The sequence below is a fragment of the Chiloscyllium punctatum genome, chromosome 26 (genome assembly GCF_047496795.1).
Source record: "Chiloscyllium punctatum isolate Juve2018m chromosome 26, sChiPun1.3, whole genome shotgun sequence".
In the NCBI taxonomy this organism is placed as follows: domain Eukaryota; kingdom Metazoa; phylum Chordata; class Chondrichthyes; order Orectolobiformes; family Hemiscylliidae; genus Chiloscyllium; species Chiloscyllium punctatum.
The window spans coordinates 71,569,805-71,590,901 of NC_092764.1; the positions used below are offsets into that span (position 1 = coordinate 71,569,805).

General features: G+C 43.4%; 1 protein-coding gene across 7 annotated transcripts in view; it reads left to right on the forward strand.

Moving 5' to 3' along the window:
- The window catches only part of fcsk (fucose kinase), a 391,653-nt gene that overhangs the window by 301,620 nt on the left and 68,936 nt on the right, over positions 1-21,097 (forward strand). For all 7 annotated transcript variants that reach the window (XR_011952315.1, XM_072547619.1, XM_072547621.1 and 4 more), the window contains one exon: positions 7,433-7,505. Coding sequence is in view for 6 of the 7 variants with exons in the window: in XM_072547619.1 (XP_072403720.1) it covers positions 7,433-7,505 (73 nt within the window). In the remaining variant the exon portion in view is untranslated. The remainder of the gene's footprint in view (positions 1-7,432; positions 7,506-21,097) is intronic.

The following is a 21,097-nucleotide window of genomic DNA, read 5'->3' on the forward strand; positions in this document are numbered from 1 at the left end:
GACCAATTCAGTGCTCACATATATGGTCCTCCCATTTCAAATCAATAATAGAATATAGAACTGTACAGCACAGTACAGGCCCTTTGTCTCTTGAAGTTGTGTCGGCCTTTTATCCTACTCTAAGATCAGACTAACCTACATACCCTTCATTGTACTATCTTCTATGTGTTCAAAGTTTGTGAGAAGATTTGTAGCTCGGGTGCTCGTTGTTGTGGTTCAGTTCGCCGAGCTGGGAATTTGTGTTGCAGGCGTTTCGTCCCCTGTCTAGGTGACATCCTCAGTGCTTGGGAGCCTCCTGTGAATCACTATAAATGCCGGAGGAAACATCACAGAAGCGCTTCACAGGAGGCTCCCAAGCACTGAGGATGTCACCTAGACAGGGGACGAAACGTCTGCAACACAAATTCCCAGCTCGGCGAATGGAACCACAACATCTTCTGTGTGTCTAGCCAAGAGTCACTTAAATGTCCCTAATGTGTCTGACTCTACTACCACTGCTGGCAGTGCATTCCACGTGCCCAGCACTCTGTGTAAAGAACCTCCCTCTGACATCTCCCCTAAACCTTCCTCCAATCACCTTAAAATTATGCCCCCTTGTGATAGACATTTCCGCCGTGGGTAAGAGTCTCTGGCTGTCCACTCTATCTATGTCTCTTATCATCTTGTACACTTCTATCAGTCACCTTCTTTGCTGCAGTGAGAAAAGCCCTAGCTCCCTCAATCTTTTTTCATAAGACATGCCCTCCAGTCCAGGCAGCATCCTGGTAAATCTCCTCTGCACCCTCTCAAAAGCTTCCATATCTTTCCTAATAATGAGGCAACCAGAACTGAACACAGTATTCCAAGTGTGGTCTAACCAGAGCTCTATAGAGCTGCAGCATAACCTCACAGCTCTTAAACTCAATCTCTCTGCTAATGAAAGCCAACACACCATTTACCTTCTTAACAACCGTATCAACCTGGGTGGCAACTTTGAGGAATCTTTGGACATGGACCCCAAGATCCCTCTGTTCCTCCACACTGCCAAGAATCTTGCCTTTAACCTTATAATCTGCATTCAAATTTGTCTTTCCAAAATGAACGACTTCACGCTTTTCCAAGTTGAACCCCATCTGCCACTTCTCAGCCCAGTTCTACATCCTGTCAATGTCCAGTTGCAACCTATGACAGCCCTCCACACTATCCACAACTCCAACAACCTTCATTACTAACCCACCCTACCACTTTCTCCTCCAAGTCATTTATAAAAATCACAAAGAGCAGAGGTATCAGAACCGATCCCTACAGACCACCACTGGTTACCAAGCTCCAGGCTGAATACTTTCCATCTACCACCACACTGTATCTTCTATGGGCCAGCCAATTATGTATCCACACACACAGGTCCCCCTGTATACCACGCCTCCTTACTTTCTGAACAAGCCTACTATGGGGAACCTTACCAAATGCCTTGCTAAATTCCATATACATCACATCCACTGCTCTAACTTCATCAGTGTGTTTTCTCACATCTTCAAAGAATTCAGTATGTTTTGTGAGGCCTGACTTGCCCCTCATAAAACCATGCTGACCATGTCTAATCAAACAATGGTTTTCCAAGTAATCACAAATCCTGTCTCTCAGAATCTTCTCCAATACCTTGCCCATCACTGATGTAAGACTGACTGGTCTGTAATTCCCAGGATTATCCCTTTTCCTTTTCTTGAACAAAGCAAGAACATTTCCCACACTTTGATCATCTGGCACTACTTCAGTGGACAGTGAGGACACCAAGATCATCACCAAAGGCACAGCAATCTCTTCCCTTGTTTCCTGTAGTAATCTAGGTCCTATCCCGTCTGGCCCAGGGGATGTATATATCCTTCAGTTTTTCAAAATTTTCAACACATTTCCTTCCTCACATCAATCTGTTCTAACATATCAGTCTGTTTCACGCTGTCCTCAGAAATATCAAGATCCCTTTTAGTAATGACTACTGAAGCAAAGTATTCCATAAGACCATAAAACATAGGAGTGGAAGTAAGGCCATTCAGCCCATCGAGTCCACTCCGCCATTTAATCTTGGCTGATGGGCATTTCAATTCCACTTACCCGCATTCTCCCCGTAGCCCTTAATTCCTTGTGATGTCAGGAATTTATCAATCCCTGCCTTAAAGACATTTAGCGTCCCGGCCTCCACTGCACTCCGCGGCAATGAATTCCACAGGCCCACCACTCTCTGGCTGAAGAAATGTCTCCGCATTTCTGTTCTGAATTGACCCCCTCTAATTCTAAGGCTGTGCCCACGGGTCCTAGTCTCCTCGCCTAATGGAAACCATTTCCTAGCGTCCACCCTCTCCAAGCCATGGATTATCTTGTAAGTTTCTATTAGATCTCCCCTTAATCTTCTAAACTCCATTGAATACAATTCCAGGGTCCTCAGCCGTTCCTCGTATGTTAGACCTACCATTCCAGGGATCATCCGTGTGAATCTCCGCTGGACACGCTCCAGTGCCAGTATGTCCTTCCTGAGGAGTGGGGACCAAAACTGGACACAGTACTCCAAATGGGGCCTAACCAGAGCTTTATAAAGTCTTAGTAGCACGTTGCTGCTTTTATATTCCAACCCTCTTGAGATAAATGACAACATTCTATTCGCTTTCTTAAACACTGATTGAACCTGCATGTTTACCTTTAGAGAATCCTCGACTAGCACTCCCAGATCCCTTTGTACTTTGGCTTTACGAATTTTCTCACTGTTTAGAAAGTAGTCCATGCTTGTATTCTTTTTTCCAAAGTGCAAGACCTCGCATTTACTCACATTGAATTTCATCAGCCATTTCCTGGACCACTCTCCCAAACTGTCTCGATCCTTCTGCAGCCTCCCCACTTCCTCAGTGCTATCTGCCTGTCCACCTAACTTTGTATCATCGGCAAACTTTGCTGGAATGCCCCCAGACCCTTCATCCAGATCATTAATATATAACATGAACAGCTGCGGCCCCAACACTGAAGCCTGTGGGACACCGCTTGTCACCAGCTGCCATTCCGAAAAAGAACCTTTTATCCCAACTCTCTGCCTTCTGTCAGACAGCCAATCCTCAATCCATACCAGTAGCTCACCTCAAACACCATGGGCCCTCACCTTACTCAGCAGCCTCCCGTGTGGCTCCTTATCAAAGGCCTTTTGGAAGTCTAAATAGACCACATCTACTGGGTTTCCCTGGTCTAACCTACTTGTCACCTCTTCAAAGAATTCTAACAGGTTTGTCAGGCACGACCCCTTACTAAATCCATGTTGACTTGTTCTAATCTGACCCTGCTGTTCCAAGAATTTAGAAACCTCATTCTTAACAATGGATTCTGGAATTTTACCAACAACCGAGGTTAGGCTAATTGGCCTATAATTTTCCATCTTTTGTCTTGATCCTTTCTTGAACAATGGGGTTACAACAGCGATCTTCCAATCATCCAGGACTTTCCCCGACTCCAGTGACTTTTGAAAGATCTCAACCAACGCCTCCGCAATTTCCTCAGCCACCTCCCTCAGAACTCTAGGATGTAGCCCATCGGGGCCAGGAGATTTATCAATTTTAAGACCTTTTAGCTTTCATTAAGGAGCTCCCCTCCCTTCTCTAACTCCAGGTGAAAGTTCCCTCCACTATCCCTGATTGGCCCTACCCTCACTCTGGCCATCCTCTTGTTTCTCACATAAGTGTAGAACACCTTAGCGTTTTCCTTAATCCTACCTGCCAAGGAAGTCCAGCGACACACCTGATAAAACTGCTTCATCCAAACTGTTTGAACTAAGTAAGTTCCAATCAAATAAACCCACACCGCCCGGTTCTACCTCCTACCGGATCTCCCACCAACAGCCTCCAACCTCATAGTCTGGGAACCTCGCACCTACCCAAAATTCACAAACCTGACTGCCCTGGTCAACCCATTGTTTCAGCCTGCTCCTGCCCCAACGAACTTACTTCTGCATACCTTGAAACTGTCCTGTCCCCCTTAGTCAAGGATCTCCACACACACATTCAGGACACCACCAATGCCCTCCACCTCCTCCATGATTTTCGTTTTCCCGGCTCTCAACACTCATCTTCACCACAGACATCCAGTCCCTGTACACATCCATCCGCCATGACCAAGGCCTCCAAGACCTCCGTTTTGTGCTCTCCCACCGACCCAACCAGTACCCTCTCACTGACACACTCATTTGATTGGCTGAACTGGGCCCTCACCCTCAACAATTTCTCCTTCAAATCCTCCCACATTCTCTAGACTAAAGGGGTAGCCAAGGGTACCCGAATGGGCCCCAGATATGCCTGCCTCTTTGTCTGGTACGTGGAGCAGTCCATCTTTTGCAGCCAAACCAGCACCAGTCCCCACCTTTTCCTCTGATGACTATATTGGCACCATCTCATGCTCCCATGAGAAGGTTGAACAGTTCATCAACTTCACAGACACCTTCCACTCCAACTTCAAGTTCACCTGGACCATCACTGTGGCACCTCCCTCCCAATTCTTGGACCTCTTCATCTTCATTTCCGGTGACCAACTCAACACGGCCATCTACCCACCAACTCCCATAACTACCTGGACTACACCGCCTCCCCCCTGCCTCCTATAAAAACGCAATCCCTTATTCCCAATTCTTCTGCCTCCACCTCATCTACTCCCAGATGGTCTCCTCCTTCAAAGATCACAATTGCCCCTCCATCTGTCCCACCTTCCTTCCAACCGATCTACTCCACCCTCCTCTCCGACCTATCACCTTTACCCCCACCTTCATCTAGCTATCACATTCCCAGCTACCTTCCACCTCCCATTTATCTCTCAGCGCCCTTGGGTCACCCCCTCATTCCTGATGAAGAGATCATGCTCAAAGTGTAGACTCACCTGCTCCTCGAGTGCTGCCTGGAGTGGTTTTCCAGCACTACACTCTTCGACTTTGATCTCCAGCATCTGCAGTCCTCACTTTCTTCCAATCGATATCAGGGAAGTTAAAGTCACCCATGATAACAACCTTGTTATAGAGTCATAGAAATGTACAGCATGGAAACAGAGCCTTTGGTCCAACCCATCCATGCCGACCAGACATCCCAACCCAATCTAGTCCCACCTGCCAGCACCCGGCCCATATCCCTACACACCCTTCCTATTCATATACCCATCCAAATGCCTCTTAAATGTTGCAATTGTACCAGCCTCCACCACTTCCTCTGGCAGCTCATTCCGTACACATACCACCCTCTAGGTGAAAAAGTTGCCCCTTAGGTCTCTTTTGTATCTTTCCCCTCTCACCCTAAACTGTTACTTCTACTCCTTTCCAAAATCTGCCTCCCAATCTGCTCCTCCATGTCTCTGTCGCTACTGGAGGTCCTGTAGAAAACACCCAGTAAAGTGACTGCTGCTTTCCTGTTTCTGACTTTCACCCATACTGACTCTGTAGATAAACCCCCCTTGACGACCTCCTTTTCTGCAGTTGTGGTACTATTCCTGATCAGCAATGCCACTTCTCCACCTCTTTTACCTCATCCCCACCCATTCTTTTGAAACATTTAAATCCCGGAACATCCAACAACTGTACCTGTCCCTGTGATATCCAAGTCTCCACAATGGCCACAACATCATAGTTTCAAGTACTGATCCATGCTCTAAGTTTGTCACCCTTATTCCTGATACTTCTTGCATTAAAATAGACACACTTCAACCCATCACAACGAGTGTACCTTGGCCCTATCAACTCCCTATCTCTCCTCACAGACTCTCTGCACACTGTATCTGGCTGTTCACTATCTACTCTGTCATCTGATCCGCAGCTCAGTTTCCTACTCTCCTGCCAATCCAGTTTAAATCCTCCTGAAGAGCTCCAGCAAACCTCCTGTCCAGGATATTGGTGCCGCTCCAGTTCAGGTGCAACCTGCCCTTCTTGTACAAGGCCCACATTCCCCAGAAGGGATCCCAATGATCCATATATCTGAAGCCCTCCCTCGTACACCAGCCCTGCAGCCACGTGTCCATCTGCACTCGCTCTCTATTCCTCGCCTCACCGGCAGCAATCCTGAGATTTCTAATCTGCTCGTCCTGCCTCCTAGCTACCAACCTAACTCCCTATATTCTCTTTTCAGGTTCCCCTCCCTTTCCATACCTATGTCATTGGTACCCATGTGTACCATGACTTCTGGCTGCTCTCCCTCCCCCTTAAGAATCCTGCAGACTTGATCCGAGACATCCCTGACCCTGGCGCCCAGGAGGCAACACAACATCCCGAAATCTCGTTCACAATTACAGAATCTCCTGCGTGTTCCTGTCACAATTGAATCTCTTATCACTATTGCTTTCCTATTCTCCCCTCTTCCCTTCTGAGCCACAGAGCGAGGCTCAGTGCCTGATGAAGGGCTTTTGTCCGAAATGTCGATTTTCCTGCTCCTTGGATGCTGCCTGACCTGCTGTGCTTTTCCAGCACCACTGTAATCCTGACTGTGATCTCCAGCATCTGCAATCCTCACTTTTACTGCTGTGGCCTTCACCTTGCACTGTCTGTCTATTCCCTTTCCCTCTCCTGACAGTCACCCAATTATCTTTGTCCTATAACGTAGGTGTGACTACCTCCCTGTTAATCCTCTCTATCACCCACAATCAGTGTAGGATTCTGGCCTTTTCTTTCCCCACTTTCCCCTCATTCAAGCACACTCAGTTTTAGCATCTCCACTGTCAGCCTAAGTAGATCAACAGCTATACCTCAGATGAGGAATCAAATCTCTGCTTTTAGGTCTGTGTGGCTCAGTGATACCTCACCATAGATTCTGGGGTAGTTTCAGCGCATGCCTTGAGGAGCTTATGATAATATATACACAGTGGGAGAGTGGGCAAGTTTAACCCAACCCTGTGTATTTTGAGCTTTTCTAGGAGGATTTGACTCATGTGACAACATGCAATAATATTGGACATTTGATGCAGTAAAATATCCCAAGGCACTCTAGGGTTGTAATCAGCCAAACTTGACATCAAGCATGATGTCAAGATGAGCAAAAACGTTGTCAAAATATGAGGAGTTATGGAGAAGAGAGAGAGAAAGATGGAGAGATATGGAGAAGGAATTCCAGAGTTTAGGGCCTGGGTAGCTAGCAGCTTAGATGCCAATCGTCGTGCAATTAAAATTGAGAGTGTAGTCAGAATTGATATTGTAGGAGGGCAGAGTTCTTGCGAGGGCTGGAGCATCTGGTTAAAGGGCTGGAGGAGAGTACAGAGTTAGAGAGGGATTTGAAATTAAGGATGAGAATTTAAAATTGAAAGTGTTACTGGACAGGGAGCCAGTGTAGGTCATTGAGTACAGCGGTGATGGAGTGAAAAAGGTCATCACAGTTGCTGGATCATGTACGAAAACAAAAGAAGTAAAGGATAGTATGCATCGCTGATTTATATTTTCTGATTTTGCCCATTACAGTTGGGACCAGGTTGTCCACCAGGCGTGTGGGTCTGCAGCACAGATATGATCCTGACTGTCCCCTCCTACCCAGGTAAAGAAACACAAGTAATTATAGGATTGTATTGACAAAATCTGTTCAGAGCCTGAAGCCTGGAGTATACAGATGCTACCTCTCACATGATCAAATATTCATCCGATGTGTTCTGTGCCCATGAGCTTAAACAATACGTATCAGTTGTATCATTGAGTGTACCAATGCTGCTGTCTTCACTTGGCATGCCGGGCTCAGTGAGAAATTGGAAATACTGGTTACAGTTTCCTTCGCCAAAGCAGGGAAACTCCCATATCCAGCTAACTTCAGCAGAAACCAGGAGTGGAACCTAGGTCAGTAACATTCTGTGTTAGATATCTCTCCTTTCAATTTGTAACAGAGTATCTGGTGGAATTAGGGCTGGATACTCTGGTGAATTTATAATTATTTTTGTTTTTATCATTGCATTCTCATCGTTACATTGCATAGAGGCCTGAGATCTAGCCATGTGGTGTTCAGAGATAAATAAGTGAACAGTTTGGTCATTTTATGTTTATCATGTCCTTTGGAATGTTATGGAAAGGTTAACCAGTATATTTAACAGTCTAGCAGGCTGCTGTTTCACTCCCTGAAAAAAACAAAAACTTATTGAAAGAAAAGAAACCAACCACAACAACCGAAAAAACCAAAGGACAATTTTTTTACTTTTTAAAACTTTTACTGTGACATGTAAGCCAAAATCATTATTATTTGACAGTGCTTCAAGTAAAAAGGAAAATTTCACATTGATATCCATATAACATAGGTATATCTCACTGAACCACTGTCACCCATGTCAATCCCTACACGCATAGCAGCATTTCAAATCAACATCATTGAACTTGAATAAAAGCAAAGTACTGTAGATTGTCAAAATCTGAAATAAAACCAGAAATTGCTGCAACAGGTCTGGCAGCATCCGTGGAAAGTTCAGGGAGTGCAAATGGTAGTAGAGGACTAATATAAATGTAGAACAGTCTTTAAGATAGGTGTGAGTAATACAAAATAGGTAACCCACAATCTGTGCAACCACAATATGTAGTTGCGAGAGATGCAGGTTGGTATGTCATCAAAGTGAAGGTGAGTGTTCATGCTCTGAAACTGTTGAGCACAATAATGAATCCTGACGGCTGTAAAGTGCTTCTGTGGAAAATGAAGTGCCATGAGAAATCCCTTTTTCTTTTGCTCTGGTACCCTCACTATCTGTTACACTCACTCCTCTTTCCTCCATAAATACCATTTGTTTTAGTCCCTTCAGTTCCAAAGAAGTCATATTAAAATTGAAATGTTAACTCTGTTTTTCTCCCCACAGATGTTGCCAGACCTGCTGAGTTTTTTCAGCACGTTCTCCTTTTATTTATTCTCTAACTCGGTCACTGGAGCATAGGGTCTTTCCCGGTTACCAGATTCATCCTTCAGATTGCTTTTGTTGGAAACTATAAAGTTCTAAAATGTAGTGAGCATTAAAAACAGCACATCCCTTTCTTCAGTAGGATCACAACAGTTTTGATGCATTGAATCCCCAAAGACTCCTTTCTGTGCCTCTGAAGTTGCAGTGTTTGGCTGTTAGTAGACTTTATTTAATTAGTGTTTATAGGCTCACATTAAAAATAAGGAGAGACTGAGAGGGAAGAGAGCCTGAAGACAGGGCTATCCCAGAGGGTGAAAGCACAAGCAGAAGAACAAGAACTCACTGTTCCCATGAGGATTGTATACTCTGGAGGAAGCTGCTCTAAGTGTGAAGAAAATACAGAGTAGGAGTGGCCAGCTTTCTAGGGACTAGTCCATCCTGTGGCGTAAATGATGCTGCGCCAGCGCCAAAACAAGACAGATGACAGCAACAGTCAGTCCATGGTAGAAGATATTATTCTGCACAGTGTTTACAGACAAAGGATGAATTACTTTCCACTCCTCAGAGCACTGGTGCCTTTGCAGACTGTCTCTCTCTAGAGATGGTGGTTTTGCTGTGAGGAGCCTATTTAAATTGTTTTCACGGCCACGCTTTGGCTTGCTCACAAGTTGGCTGTGGCTTTGCATTTTTATGCATCAGATTCACTCCAGGCAGCAGCTGGTGACCTTTGCAACTTCCCTTACACTTCAGCTCACCATCACAGATACATGTTCAAGTGAGCAACGAATTCATCTCATTCACTATCAATGATGTCAGTCATCTGAGAGAGCCAGACACAATATGAATTGCTAGATTCCTGAAAGTTCATGATGTGATAGATTTCACACTTGCCCTCAAGGCTCCATTGGGCCAGCTAGGGTCATTGATCAGTCATAAAGGTTTCCTTCTGTCCAGGTCCGGTTGTGTGGTGGCTGTTTCAAAGAATCACAAGGTGTGTTTAGACCCTTAGATGCTCCTGGCTGCTATGGAGGTTCTGTTCACCAGAGCTATTGGAGGGTTAGACTGCCCACTAAAGAGAGATCAGTGAGAAATCAGTCGACAGAGACTGATTTGTGTTACAATGAGAATCACATATCTACCAAAGCTAACATCCAGCAGACCAGTGAGATTTCAATGCTTTGGACGTCAAGGTGACTGTGTTATTCTCTGACTTGAATTGAGCAAATATGCCAGTACGGTGGCTCCGTGGTTAGCACTGTTGCCTCACAGCGTTAGAGATCCAGGTTCGATTCTAGCCTCGGGCGACTGTCTATATGGAGTTTGCACATTCTCCCCGTGTCTGCGTGGGGTTTCTCTGGATGCTCTGGTTTCCTCCCGCAGTCAAAAGATCTGCACGTTAGATGAATTGGCCATGCTAAATTGCCCATAGTGTTCAGGATGTGTAGGTTAAATGAATTAATCAGGGGAAATGTAAAAGTGAAAGAGTAGGGGAATGGGTCTAGGTGGGATACTCTTTGGAGGGTCAGTGTGGACTTGTTGGGCCCAATGGCCTGTTTCCATGCTTTAGGGATTGTATGCTTCTATGAAATCATCCTAGTGTCCTGCCTCTTACATGACCTGGACCTCCAGAGGGTGATCTAGCGGACTGAGCCATGTCATTTGAGGATGAGGAGAAGAAGCCATGCCGGCCAACAGCAGAACCTGGTTTACAACAGACTACAGCGTAGTGTTGTCCTTTGCTATCAGCCGAGCTGGAGAGAGGCTGATGCCGGTTTTCCTGGTTACGAGGCAGTGAGGGTCTCCTGCACAATGGCAGAAGCAGTCTTATCTGTTGCCATGCATGCAGAGGGGTTGGTGTCAATGGCAGAGGGGTGGGAAAGCTGTCCATATCAGGAACGTTCTAAGAGTTACCCCATCCCCATGGTGAAAACAGCAGCTCACTCACCGTCCTAAGGTCCCTTTTGCCATCTCAGCTTTGTTTTTCTTTTTATTCACCTGTGCGATGTGGGGCTTTGCTGGCTGGGCCAGCATTTATTGCCATCCCCAGTTGCCCCTTGAGAAGGTAGTACTGAGCTGCCTTCTTGAACAGCTGCAGTCCACATGCTGTAGGTAGACTGACAAAGCCCTCAAGGATGGAATTCCTGAGGGAAACCAGGCTGTGGCTGAGAGTCCAGGCAACTCATCCCTCTCTCACGTAGACAGTGGCACTGGCACTCAGATGCAGGACAATGGAATGCAGCTCACGTCAAATGCCAGGTATCCCATCCATCAGCTTATGAATCTGCAGTTCCATTGACAGTCTCTAATATGAACGAAACTACTCATTCTGAAGAATGCGCGATTGGAGCACTCAGGATCTCCTCCGTGATCTATGCTAGTGTGCAGAAACCTTCTGGAAGCTCTGCTACATCTCCACATACCTCCTGCTATATGTTTAGCCTCTGCTGTTTGACTCTGGAGGCTTTTGTCATCAGCCTGAGGTTCAGTACTTAGTTCATGTGCAGCTCTCCTCTGATGATTAAATTAGATTAGATTCATTACAGTGTGGAAATAGGCCTTTCGGCCCAATAAGTCCACACTGACCCTCCAAGAAGTAACCCACCCAGACCCATTTCCTTCTGACTAATGCGCCTAACACTATGGGCAGTTTAGCATAGCCAATTCACCCTGAGTTGCACATCTTTAGACTGTAGGAGGAAACTGGAGCACCCGGAGGAAACCCATGCATACGCAGGGAGAATGTGCAAACTCCACGCAGACAGTCACATGAGAGTGAAATCAAATCCTGGTCCCCTGGTGCTTTGAGGCAGCAGTGATAGCCACCATGCTGCCCCGAATTATCTGAATACTTTTAGCTATGGACTGTTGTTCCCCAAAGCACCATCCTTCTTGTCGTGTCTTTTTTATCCTGCAAATTATGTTCTAATTTGAACTTGAATATGGTCAGCCTTTCTTCGCTTATTGAATATTCATCAAAATTGCTCAATGTCATATATATTGACAACTGAATCGAATTGCCGCTTTGTTTAATTCATTTGAGCTCTTAAGTCAGGATTTTAAGATAATTTGACCTATGGATTTGTTTAAAACATATACATTAAGTACTCTGACTTGGTAAATGTGAGGTTATCCACTTTAGAAGTAAAAATAGGTCAGAATATTATTTAAATGGTAAAAGATTGCAGCATGCTGTTGTGCAGAGGGACTGAAGAGTACTCGTACGTGAATTGCTAAAAGTTGATTTGCAGGTGCAACAGCTAACCAGGGAGGTAAACGGAATATTGGCTTTCATTGCTAGAGGGGTTGAGTTTAAGAGCAGGGAGTTCGGTTGCAGTTGTACAAGGTGTTGGTGAGGCTGCACCTGGAGTATTGTACCCAGTTCTGGCCTCCTCACTTGAGGAAGGATATACTGGCTTTGGAGGCAGTGCAGAGGAGGATCAGCAGGTTGATTCCGGAGATAAAGGGGTTATCCTATGAGGAGAGATTGAGCCACTTGGGACTGTGCTAGAATTTAGAAGAATGAGAAGGGATCGTATGGAAACATATAAAATTATGAAAGGGCTAGATAAGACAGAGGCAGGCAAATTGTTTCTGCTGGTGGGTGAGACTGGGACTGGGGACATGGCTTCAAGTTTAGGGGGTGTAGATTTAGGACAGATGGGGAGGAACTGCATCTCCCAGAGAGTAGTGAGTCAATGGAATTCTCTGCCCAAGGAAGCAGTAGGGGCAGCTTCATTAAATGTATTCAAGACACAGTTGGATGGTAGGGAAATTAAGGGTTATGGGAATAATACAGGTAGGAGGAGCTGAGATGCTGGATAGATCAACCATGATCTTAATAAATGGTGAAGCAGTTTTGATGGGTCAATTGGCCTACCCTTCTGTTAATATGAAGTAAAATCAAAGTTTGAATACAAATCTTAAATTTACTGTAGGAAAAAAAATCCAGGTGTCATAGATGGTCTGTTTCTGAGAGCGTTGTCTGCACAGTTCTTCCTAATTTTGTTTGTTTAAATGATTGATCCAGTGACTGTGATATGCTTGCATCAGTGTGCGTAACCCTTTCAGCAAATTTGCACATTCCCACTGAGCTGCTTGTGTCTATAATAGTACTAGTTGTTGCCTGAGGATATGACAGTTTACGTTTTCCTTCAGTTTACGTTTTCTTCCTCGGAGCTTAATGTCAGTCTCCCAGAGTTGGTGGCTGCTGTTGCTAATGTTTTACCCGTGAGGAAAATGGACTAGAATTATGAAGGACTCCTTCACCGTTTCAGCAGATTTCAGAGATACACATTTCTACACACATTAATTTTGAAAATGCTAAACATAATCTCACTCTCACTCCCTTCAAAATTGAGTTGCACAGTCTTTTCTAAATACTGTAAACAATCAAAATCAATCTCAACCACACAGCTTTGCTGCACCCTTTCCTAATTTTCTCCCTGCCCTTCCCCAGTGGCATAATCTTTCCATCAGCGAGGTATGGCCTCTTGGAATCTCATAACCCTAAGACCATTCTCCACACTCTGCACAGCTAAAGTTCTACTCCATTAGTTGCTGGCCAACTTAAGTCTGCCCTAGAATCTCGCATGCCTACACAGGATGACTTGTCTGCTCCATTCTGCCTCTGCACACTTGGTGCACATCACGCTCTCACACACCAGTTTGAAATTCAAAAAGTTGGAATTTACCTCTGCCATCATTAACAATCATTCAGCTTCTTACACAAAAGTAACCAGGACCTTTGAATGACCCACAGCTCCTGGCCTTCCTTGAAGGCTCTATCCAGGCTTCTTCTCTGTGACAGGGAGATCACCTCTTGCCATTGCTTTGTATGAGAAACTCGTGCTGATTAATCACAGCCTGAAGGAGGACTTATCATCATTTAATCCTGGGGCTGTCTATGGTCTGAACTCTCCCCTTACCTGGTAACCGCAATGGATGGTGAGGGTTCAAAGCTGACAATGCTGTTGATAGGCAGGATGTCTATCAGCCTGTACAGAAGAACAAACTGACTCAAAGTTAGGAATGTAACTCTCTTTCTGAACATTTCTTATTCAGAAGGGGATTAGTATGTTCTTTCCCCCTGGCAAGGGTCTTGAATCAGATCCTGCAGGCATAGTGCCCATCAGAATGGAGAAGCATGCTCTCAGGTCTGCTGTTTAAGCTGTGGATGTACCATCATTTTAGACTCATTTCAACCTACAAGAATCATTATGTGTATATTTTCTTTCTGAAGCTGCCACCAGCCTGAAGCCATTATGCCTTTAAATGAGTGGTTGTGACTAACCTCTGGTTCATCATGTAACTAAATCCTCTCACACCAGAATTGAACTGCATAACCACTTCTTTCACCATTATTGTGAATAATGGGGTAGGCTAGGGTTGTCCATTATTGCTGCTTCCTAATTGCCCTTAAGATAATTGCTGTCTTTGGGGAAGGGGATTCCAGGATTTTCATTAAGGAGCACTTTCCAATTGGAATGGTGAGGTGCTTGGAGGGGAGCATGGTTTTCCCTGCACCTGCAGCCGTCTCACTGGTGGGGGCCATGGGTTTGAAAGATTCTGCCAAAGGAGCCCCCTTCCTCGAGCTAATTTGTCAATCTTCTGCTGGGTGGTTGCTAATTGGTTAGCTGACACTCAGTTCAGAATGCTGAAACAATGGGGTTGGGAACAAGCGAACTCCCCATTTCACACCCCTCACCCCACTAGAAAATGTTAAAATCCAGTCCCAAGTCTCTCAACGGGGCCACTGGGAGCATGAGGCTTTATAAACAGTTATAATTTAACGGGTCTAATTCCAAGATAATGGACTAGAGGTTGTGGAAGATAGGTAAGGAGTATTTCTTCCTGGATCATATGACTCACGTAGCCATGGAGTTGGACTTAGAGAGGGAAAAAGACAATAGAAAGCCATTGTAACAGTGGGTTACAGTCTTCCTAAAATATCACTGAACCCCACAGACACTAATCAGTCTGCAAGAATCTGACAGAGCGTGGGAAGACAGGCAGCTGGCCCTGCACTAAAGCAAAGGAACCGTGGCTCTGTTGGTCACCATATAAAGTGCGTGAGAAGTTACGTGCAGATTGAACGGATGGAGTTTGCGAGGAATTAAAGGAGGCTGGAAAGTTCTCCTAGCTTGGGCTAGAGAGAAAAATCTACAGTGAAAGTTATCCAAGAAAGAAAGAAAAACAAGAAGCAAGTCTGGGAGCTGAGAATTGCTTTGGACTGGTTCCTGGAGAATGAGGTATCTGCTTAAGAGATAACGGGCGGCACGGTGGCACAGTGGTTAGCACTGCTGCCTCACAGCGCCAGAGACCCGGGTTCAATTCCCGCCTCAGGCGACTGACTGTGTGGAGTTTGCACGTCCTCCCCGTGTCTGTGTGGGTTTCCTCCGGGTGCTCCGGTTTCCTCCCACAGTCCAAAGATGTGCAGGTTAGGTGAATTGGCCATGCTAAATTGCCCGTAGTGTTAGGTAAGGGGTAAATGTAGGGGTATGGGTGGGTTACGCTTCGGCGGGGCGGTGTGGACTTGTTGGGCCGAAGGGCCTGTTTCCACACTGTAAGTAATCTAATCTAATCTAGTCTAACCATTGCATGTTAAGAACCAAATGGGTAATTCGTTGTCAGTGGATTAGAGAATACACTGCTTACTGAATAATGTTCAAACAATACTGCTTTTAGTTTATTATAGTAAAGTTTTAAGAAGTCAAAATCTTGTGAGATCCTTGCAGTTCGTCACTAGAAATCCTGATGTATTTTTAAAAGTTTGGGGATTGTAGCAAAATTCAAGTACTTTGTAAGTGTTATGATGGTCTCTTACTCTACTGCTCTTTCAATCAGTGAATTTCAGATATCACCACTTAATAGTTGGAAACAAATTCCTTTTGAATTCTCTTGAAACCTCCAATCCATTTCTAAATTTGTGCCTTCTGCTTATAAATCCCTCCACCCAAAAGAATGGGACCTTCATATGTACTCTATCCAGATCTATGCACTTTTACAATTTAATACATTTCATTTGGTTTCAGCTTTACCAAAGGAAACAACCCTAGCTTATCTGATCATTAAAAATTATGCAGTTCATTGTATACCTCATCTGTATCCTCTCTCATACAGTCGCTTTTTTCTCAAAAGTCTTTTTTTCTCTTGAGATGTGGGCTTCGCTGGCAAGGCCAGTGTGTGTTGTCGATCCCAATTGTCCTTAAATTGAGTGGCTAACTCGGCCATTTCACAGGGCAAGAAAGAGTCAATTACATTGCTGTAGGTCTGGAGGCACATGTAGGCCAGACCGGATAAAGACAGCAGATTTCTTTCACTAAGCACGTTAGAAAATCAGTTGGGTGTTTACACAATCAATTGCTGTTGCTACAGTGACAGTTAAGGAAACTAACTTTATATTCCAGATTAATTAATTGCATGTAAATTCTGTCAGCTGCAGTGGTGGAATTTGAACCAATGTCCCAGAGTAATTATTATCACAATGCCACCATCACCTTGTACAGTGACCAGATTTTCTTGCAGGACTCCAGCTGTGGAAGAACCAGTGTTTAATACAGTTTCAGCAGAACCTCCAGGCAAAAATATTATGTTGCTTATCTAATGTCCATTATCTGCTTATCCAGCTACCTTCAAGATTCTGTGGACACGAACCCCTTGGTCCATCTGTTCTTCTATATTTCCATCTATATGAAATTGACGTTACAGTCAGATCAGCTATGATTTTATTGAATAACTGACCAGGTTTGAGGGTTTGAATGGCCTACACCTGTTTCTAATTCCTATGTTCTTATGTTAATTAATCATGTATGCCCCATCTCCTTTATCTTGCACAATTACATTAGCACTCACTTCTCTGGATTGAACTCCATTTGCCCCTTTTCTTTCCACCTTTTCTTTCCACCTTTCTAGTCCATTAATATCTTACTGTAATCTACAGTTCTTTTTCTTCTTTTGAAAGATCTAACCAATTTTTATGTGTTTATAAACTTCTGAATTATAGCCCCTCCACTGAAGATTTAATATGAGAAAGGTACTGAAATCTATATTAAAGGGAGTGATAGCACATTTAGAGATGCAAAATCTATTAACAAATAGCATAGATTCCAAAAGGAAAAGTCAAGTTTAACTTAACCTGAAAAACCTCTTTGAGGTATCCAAATGAGTAGACCAAGGAAATGCAGTAGACATTTTATACTTGAATTGTCAAAACATCCTTAATAAAAGGTTGTATGACAAAGACTCATAACAAAGGTTGGGGCATGTGGAGTTAAGGAATAAACATCTTTAGATACAGCAAATTGGCCAAAAATAGAAAATATAGAATAGGGTTAAAAGGTTTTAATCAGATTGGATTAAGGTAGAAAGCAATGTTCCAAAAGGATCAGTGATGGAACCCTGTTATTGACTATTTGTGTTATTGATTTGGACCTTGGAACAAATAATTAGTATCAAGATTTGCAAATGATACCAAACTGGGTGCAAGGCTGAAATGATTAGAAGAGTACACCACAGAACACTTAGACAGAGCACAGTTGGGGTACAGAGTAGAATCACTAGGCATTCCTTGTTAATTCCTGTGAATATCTATTTATTTAGTTAAATTACCATCATCTTCCAAAAGCCAAATAATTACTGTCCACAACTGAAGATCTCACTTGGAGAACTGGACAGTATAATACTCACACAACAATAACTCTGTCTCTTCCTGCTGCCCCCCTCGGTCACTACTTTGGGGGGGGTTGCTGGGTATTCCTGTGCTTTGCTGCTTATCACCCCTGCTGGTGTGATTGTCACTGCTACTGGCATTCCTCTGGACACTTCACCTGATTGTGAAGGTAACTTTCTGCTAGTTGTGAGGCTGGTTGCTAAGGCAGAGAAATGGTCACGGCCACTTCATACAACCAGTTTGGCATTGCACTGGGATTACAATCTAGGGTGATTTGAAATTAAAGCAGTGCAAGACTCTTTACTCCACAAAACCTTGCTTTGCTTCTCTCTGGAGTTAGATAGATCTTTCAGTCTGGATTTTGATGAAACCTTTGTAGTTGTGATTTCACCCCTTTAGGAAAGGGAATGGACCCTATGATAATGTGAAACTGGAAGTTTAGAGATTTTTCAGTCGGGTAAAATTCTGTAATAGACTTATAAGGTTTTGCTAACTTCATTTTTAAAAATACTGGGAGACTTCTAATTAAGTATGTAAATACATTTTATCTAGATTCGAAATACAGTCTAGACTTGTATAGAATGCAATGGTTCTTTTCCTGAGGTCTCAGAGAGGCTTTTGTGAATTAAATTGGCCATACTGAATAATGTCTATGTAATATTTGTTTAATATAGAGATGGGAAGTTTGATGGAGGCATGTCTTGAAATTTATTTACCTGTGATTATTAATTCCCTTCATGAGATTAATTAATAAAATAGCTCAATTATATTCAATCTCTGCCCCATAACTGGGCTCTCCCTTTGGAATACTGCATTCAATTCTGGTTTTCCTGCTGAAGGAAGAATGTTGTGAAACTTGAAAGGGTTCAGAAAAGATTTACAAAGATTTGCCGAGGTTGCAGGATTTAAGCTCTAGGGAGGGGCATGGATAGGGTGAGTAGCCAAGCTGTTTTCCTCAGAGTCCAAAACTAGAGGGCATAGGTTTAAGGTGAATGGGAAAAGATTTAAAAGGGCAGCTTTTTCACACAGAAGGCGATGTGAGTATAGATTGAGCTGCCAGACGAAGCAGCGGAGGCTGGTGCAATTAGGATATTTAAAAGGCACCTGGATGGGTATATGGATAAGAAGGATTTACAGGGATATAGGTCAAATGTTGGCAAGTGGGACTAAATTAATATAGGATATCTGGTCGGCATGGATGATAACGGTTTCCGTGCTGTACAGCTGTATAGCTATGACTCAATAAAAATGTAGCTGCCTGTTTGAAAACTGCAAATTTACACAGACCCCACTCCTCTGAATTCTTACTGTACGCAGGTAAAATTACATAGTCTCATGTTCTGAGTTTTTATTTTGCAAGACCTCAGAACAATACAAGTCCTAAGCTCCCTCACCGTCACCTTCCTCACTTTTTATATCGTCTGCTCTTTCTTCTTGACTCTCCTCCTTCCATTAATGTCAAATCCAGATTAAGCATCATATAATCACCACTTTTTAATTCAACTTGTTACCTCTACTGTTCATTTTATTGTATTGTATTATAATCCTTGAGCTTTCTTCCGGATTTCTCAATTTAAAAAGATACAGGTGCCTGACATCATAGTTGCCTAAATTTCTCAGGAGTATTCAAAAATGTCAAGGTTTTAATTTAGTAAGGGATTCTTACAGTCAGAAACTCCCTTCAAAAGAAGAAAAGGGAAAAAGCAGTCTTGCTGCAGGACACCCCAAAGAGCTTGATAGCTAATTACATAGAAGGTCTTACAAGGAAAGGCTGAGGTACTTGAGGCTGTTTTCATTAGAGAGAAGAAGGTTGAGAGGTGACTTAATTGAGACATATAAGATAATCAGAGGGTTAGGTAGGGTGGACAGTGAGACCCTTTTTCCTTGGATGGCGATGGGGGACATAGCTTTAAATTAGGGCTGATAGATAAAGGACAGATTTCAGAGGTAGTTTCTTTACTCAGAGAGTAGTACGGGCACGGAATGCACTGCCTGCAATAGTAGTAGACTTGCCATCTTTAAGGGCATTTAAATGGTCAGTGGATAGGCTTATGAACAAGAATGGAATAGTGTAGATTAGATGGGCTTCAGATTGGTTTCACAGGTCAGTGCAACATTAAGGGCCGAAGGACCTGTACTGCACTGTAATGTTCTATGTTCTATAGTTTTCAAGCATAATACCTGTTATAATGAAGGAAATTGCGACCATAAAATGCTTCCAAGAAAAGTAGTAATGACCAGATAACTCTGTTTTAGTGCTGTTGATTAAGAGATAAATGTTGCCCAGGTCTATGGGGAGATCTCCCATGCTCTACTTTAAAACAGTACCATGGGACCTTTCACTTCTAGCTAGAAAAGCAGACTGGGCTTTGGTTTAACATCTCATTCAAGAGACAGCATCACCATAATGCCTCATTCTCTGAGTACCACACTTAAGTTCAGTGTGCATGAGGCCATGTTTCCCTAGCATTCATACTCTGTTTGTTTCACAATAACCACTGTCTTTCTTTTTCTTTTAGTAACTCTTCTCACCCAGGCACCTGACACAAAGCATTTTAAGTTGTGTACATTATCAGCTTTACCATGACAGGCAGCAATTTGATAAAGGTGCCCTTCTAATCAAATGTTGCTCTTTAATCTCCATCAGCTTGAAGGTTTCTTGTGACTGAATTCAAAGCCCCGATCACATGCAGTGCAGTAAGCTGTATCAGGATGCTGATGATGTCCATTTGGTGTCTGATCGTCAGGAGAAACAGCACTGCTTAATCAGCTCTGTTTTCCCTTTATCAAGATTGATGAGTTCCATCCAATGAAAGGTGCTGAGTGATAGTCTGGCTGTCTCTAAAGAACCAATGTAGTCTGTCATGGCTCCCCCAAGAGATGGTTGACTGGCTTCCTGTTAGAAGCAGAATTCATGTCAGCCTGTTTATCACCCACATCACTTTCTGATAAGTCAGCAAGCATTTTTAACTGGGTGATTTGTCTCTGAGTTAGATGAGGGGCTTCAGTATTCATCTTACAAATGGCAACATCATTAGGGTGATGCATTGCTTGCAAACATATCAAGAGATACCTTGATCAAGCCTAAAGTTAAATTTGCATTCACTGTCCAAGAGAGTAAACACTTGTGAAAATTGTTGATATAGTTAATGAAATCAGCAAAACAAAAATAATTTTGGCTAATTAAGAGCCTAGAGATAACACTGTAATACCAGAAGATGGGGTGCTGCTTCATTGACACCCATGTGATCAATATCCTCCTGCTGTTGACACCACTTGTACAATATGTAATAAATCTGACCATGATCTAATGAATGTTGATATTAATTCTTAATAACACCATACAGAAATCAGAGTAATTATAGTACTTGACCAATCATTAAAATAGTAAATTCCTTATTAAATAATTGCTTGCTTGATTAGATCATATCCTGACAGATTCTTTTCTGTCAATTCACCTCAACACTACGCACTTATTATGGCCTGAAATCTGTGCTAGCTTTGCACCTGGAATCTCAAGGTTATTCTCAATGTAACGAGGACAGGATGATGAATTTGAATAGTTATTCTCAGCTTGATAAATTCAGACCGGAG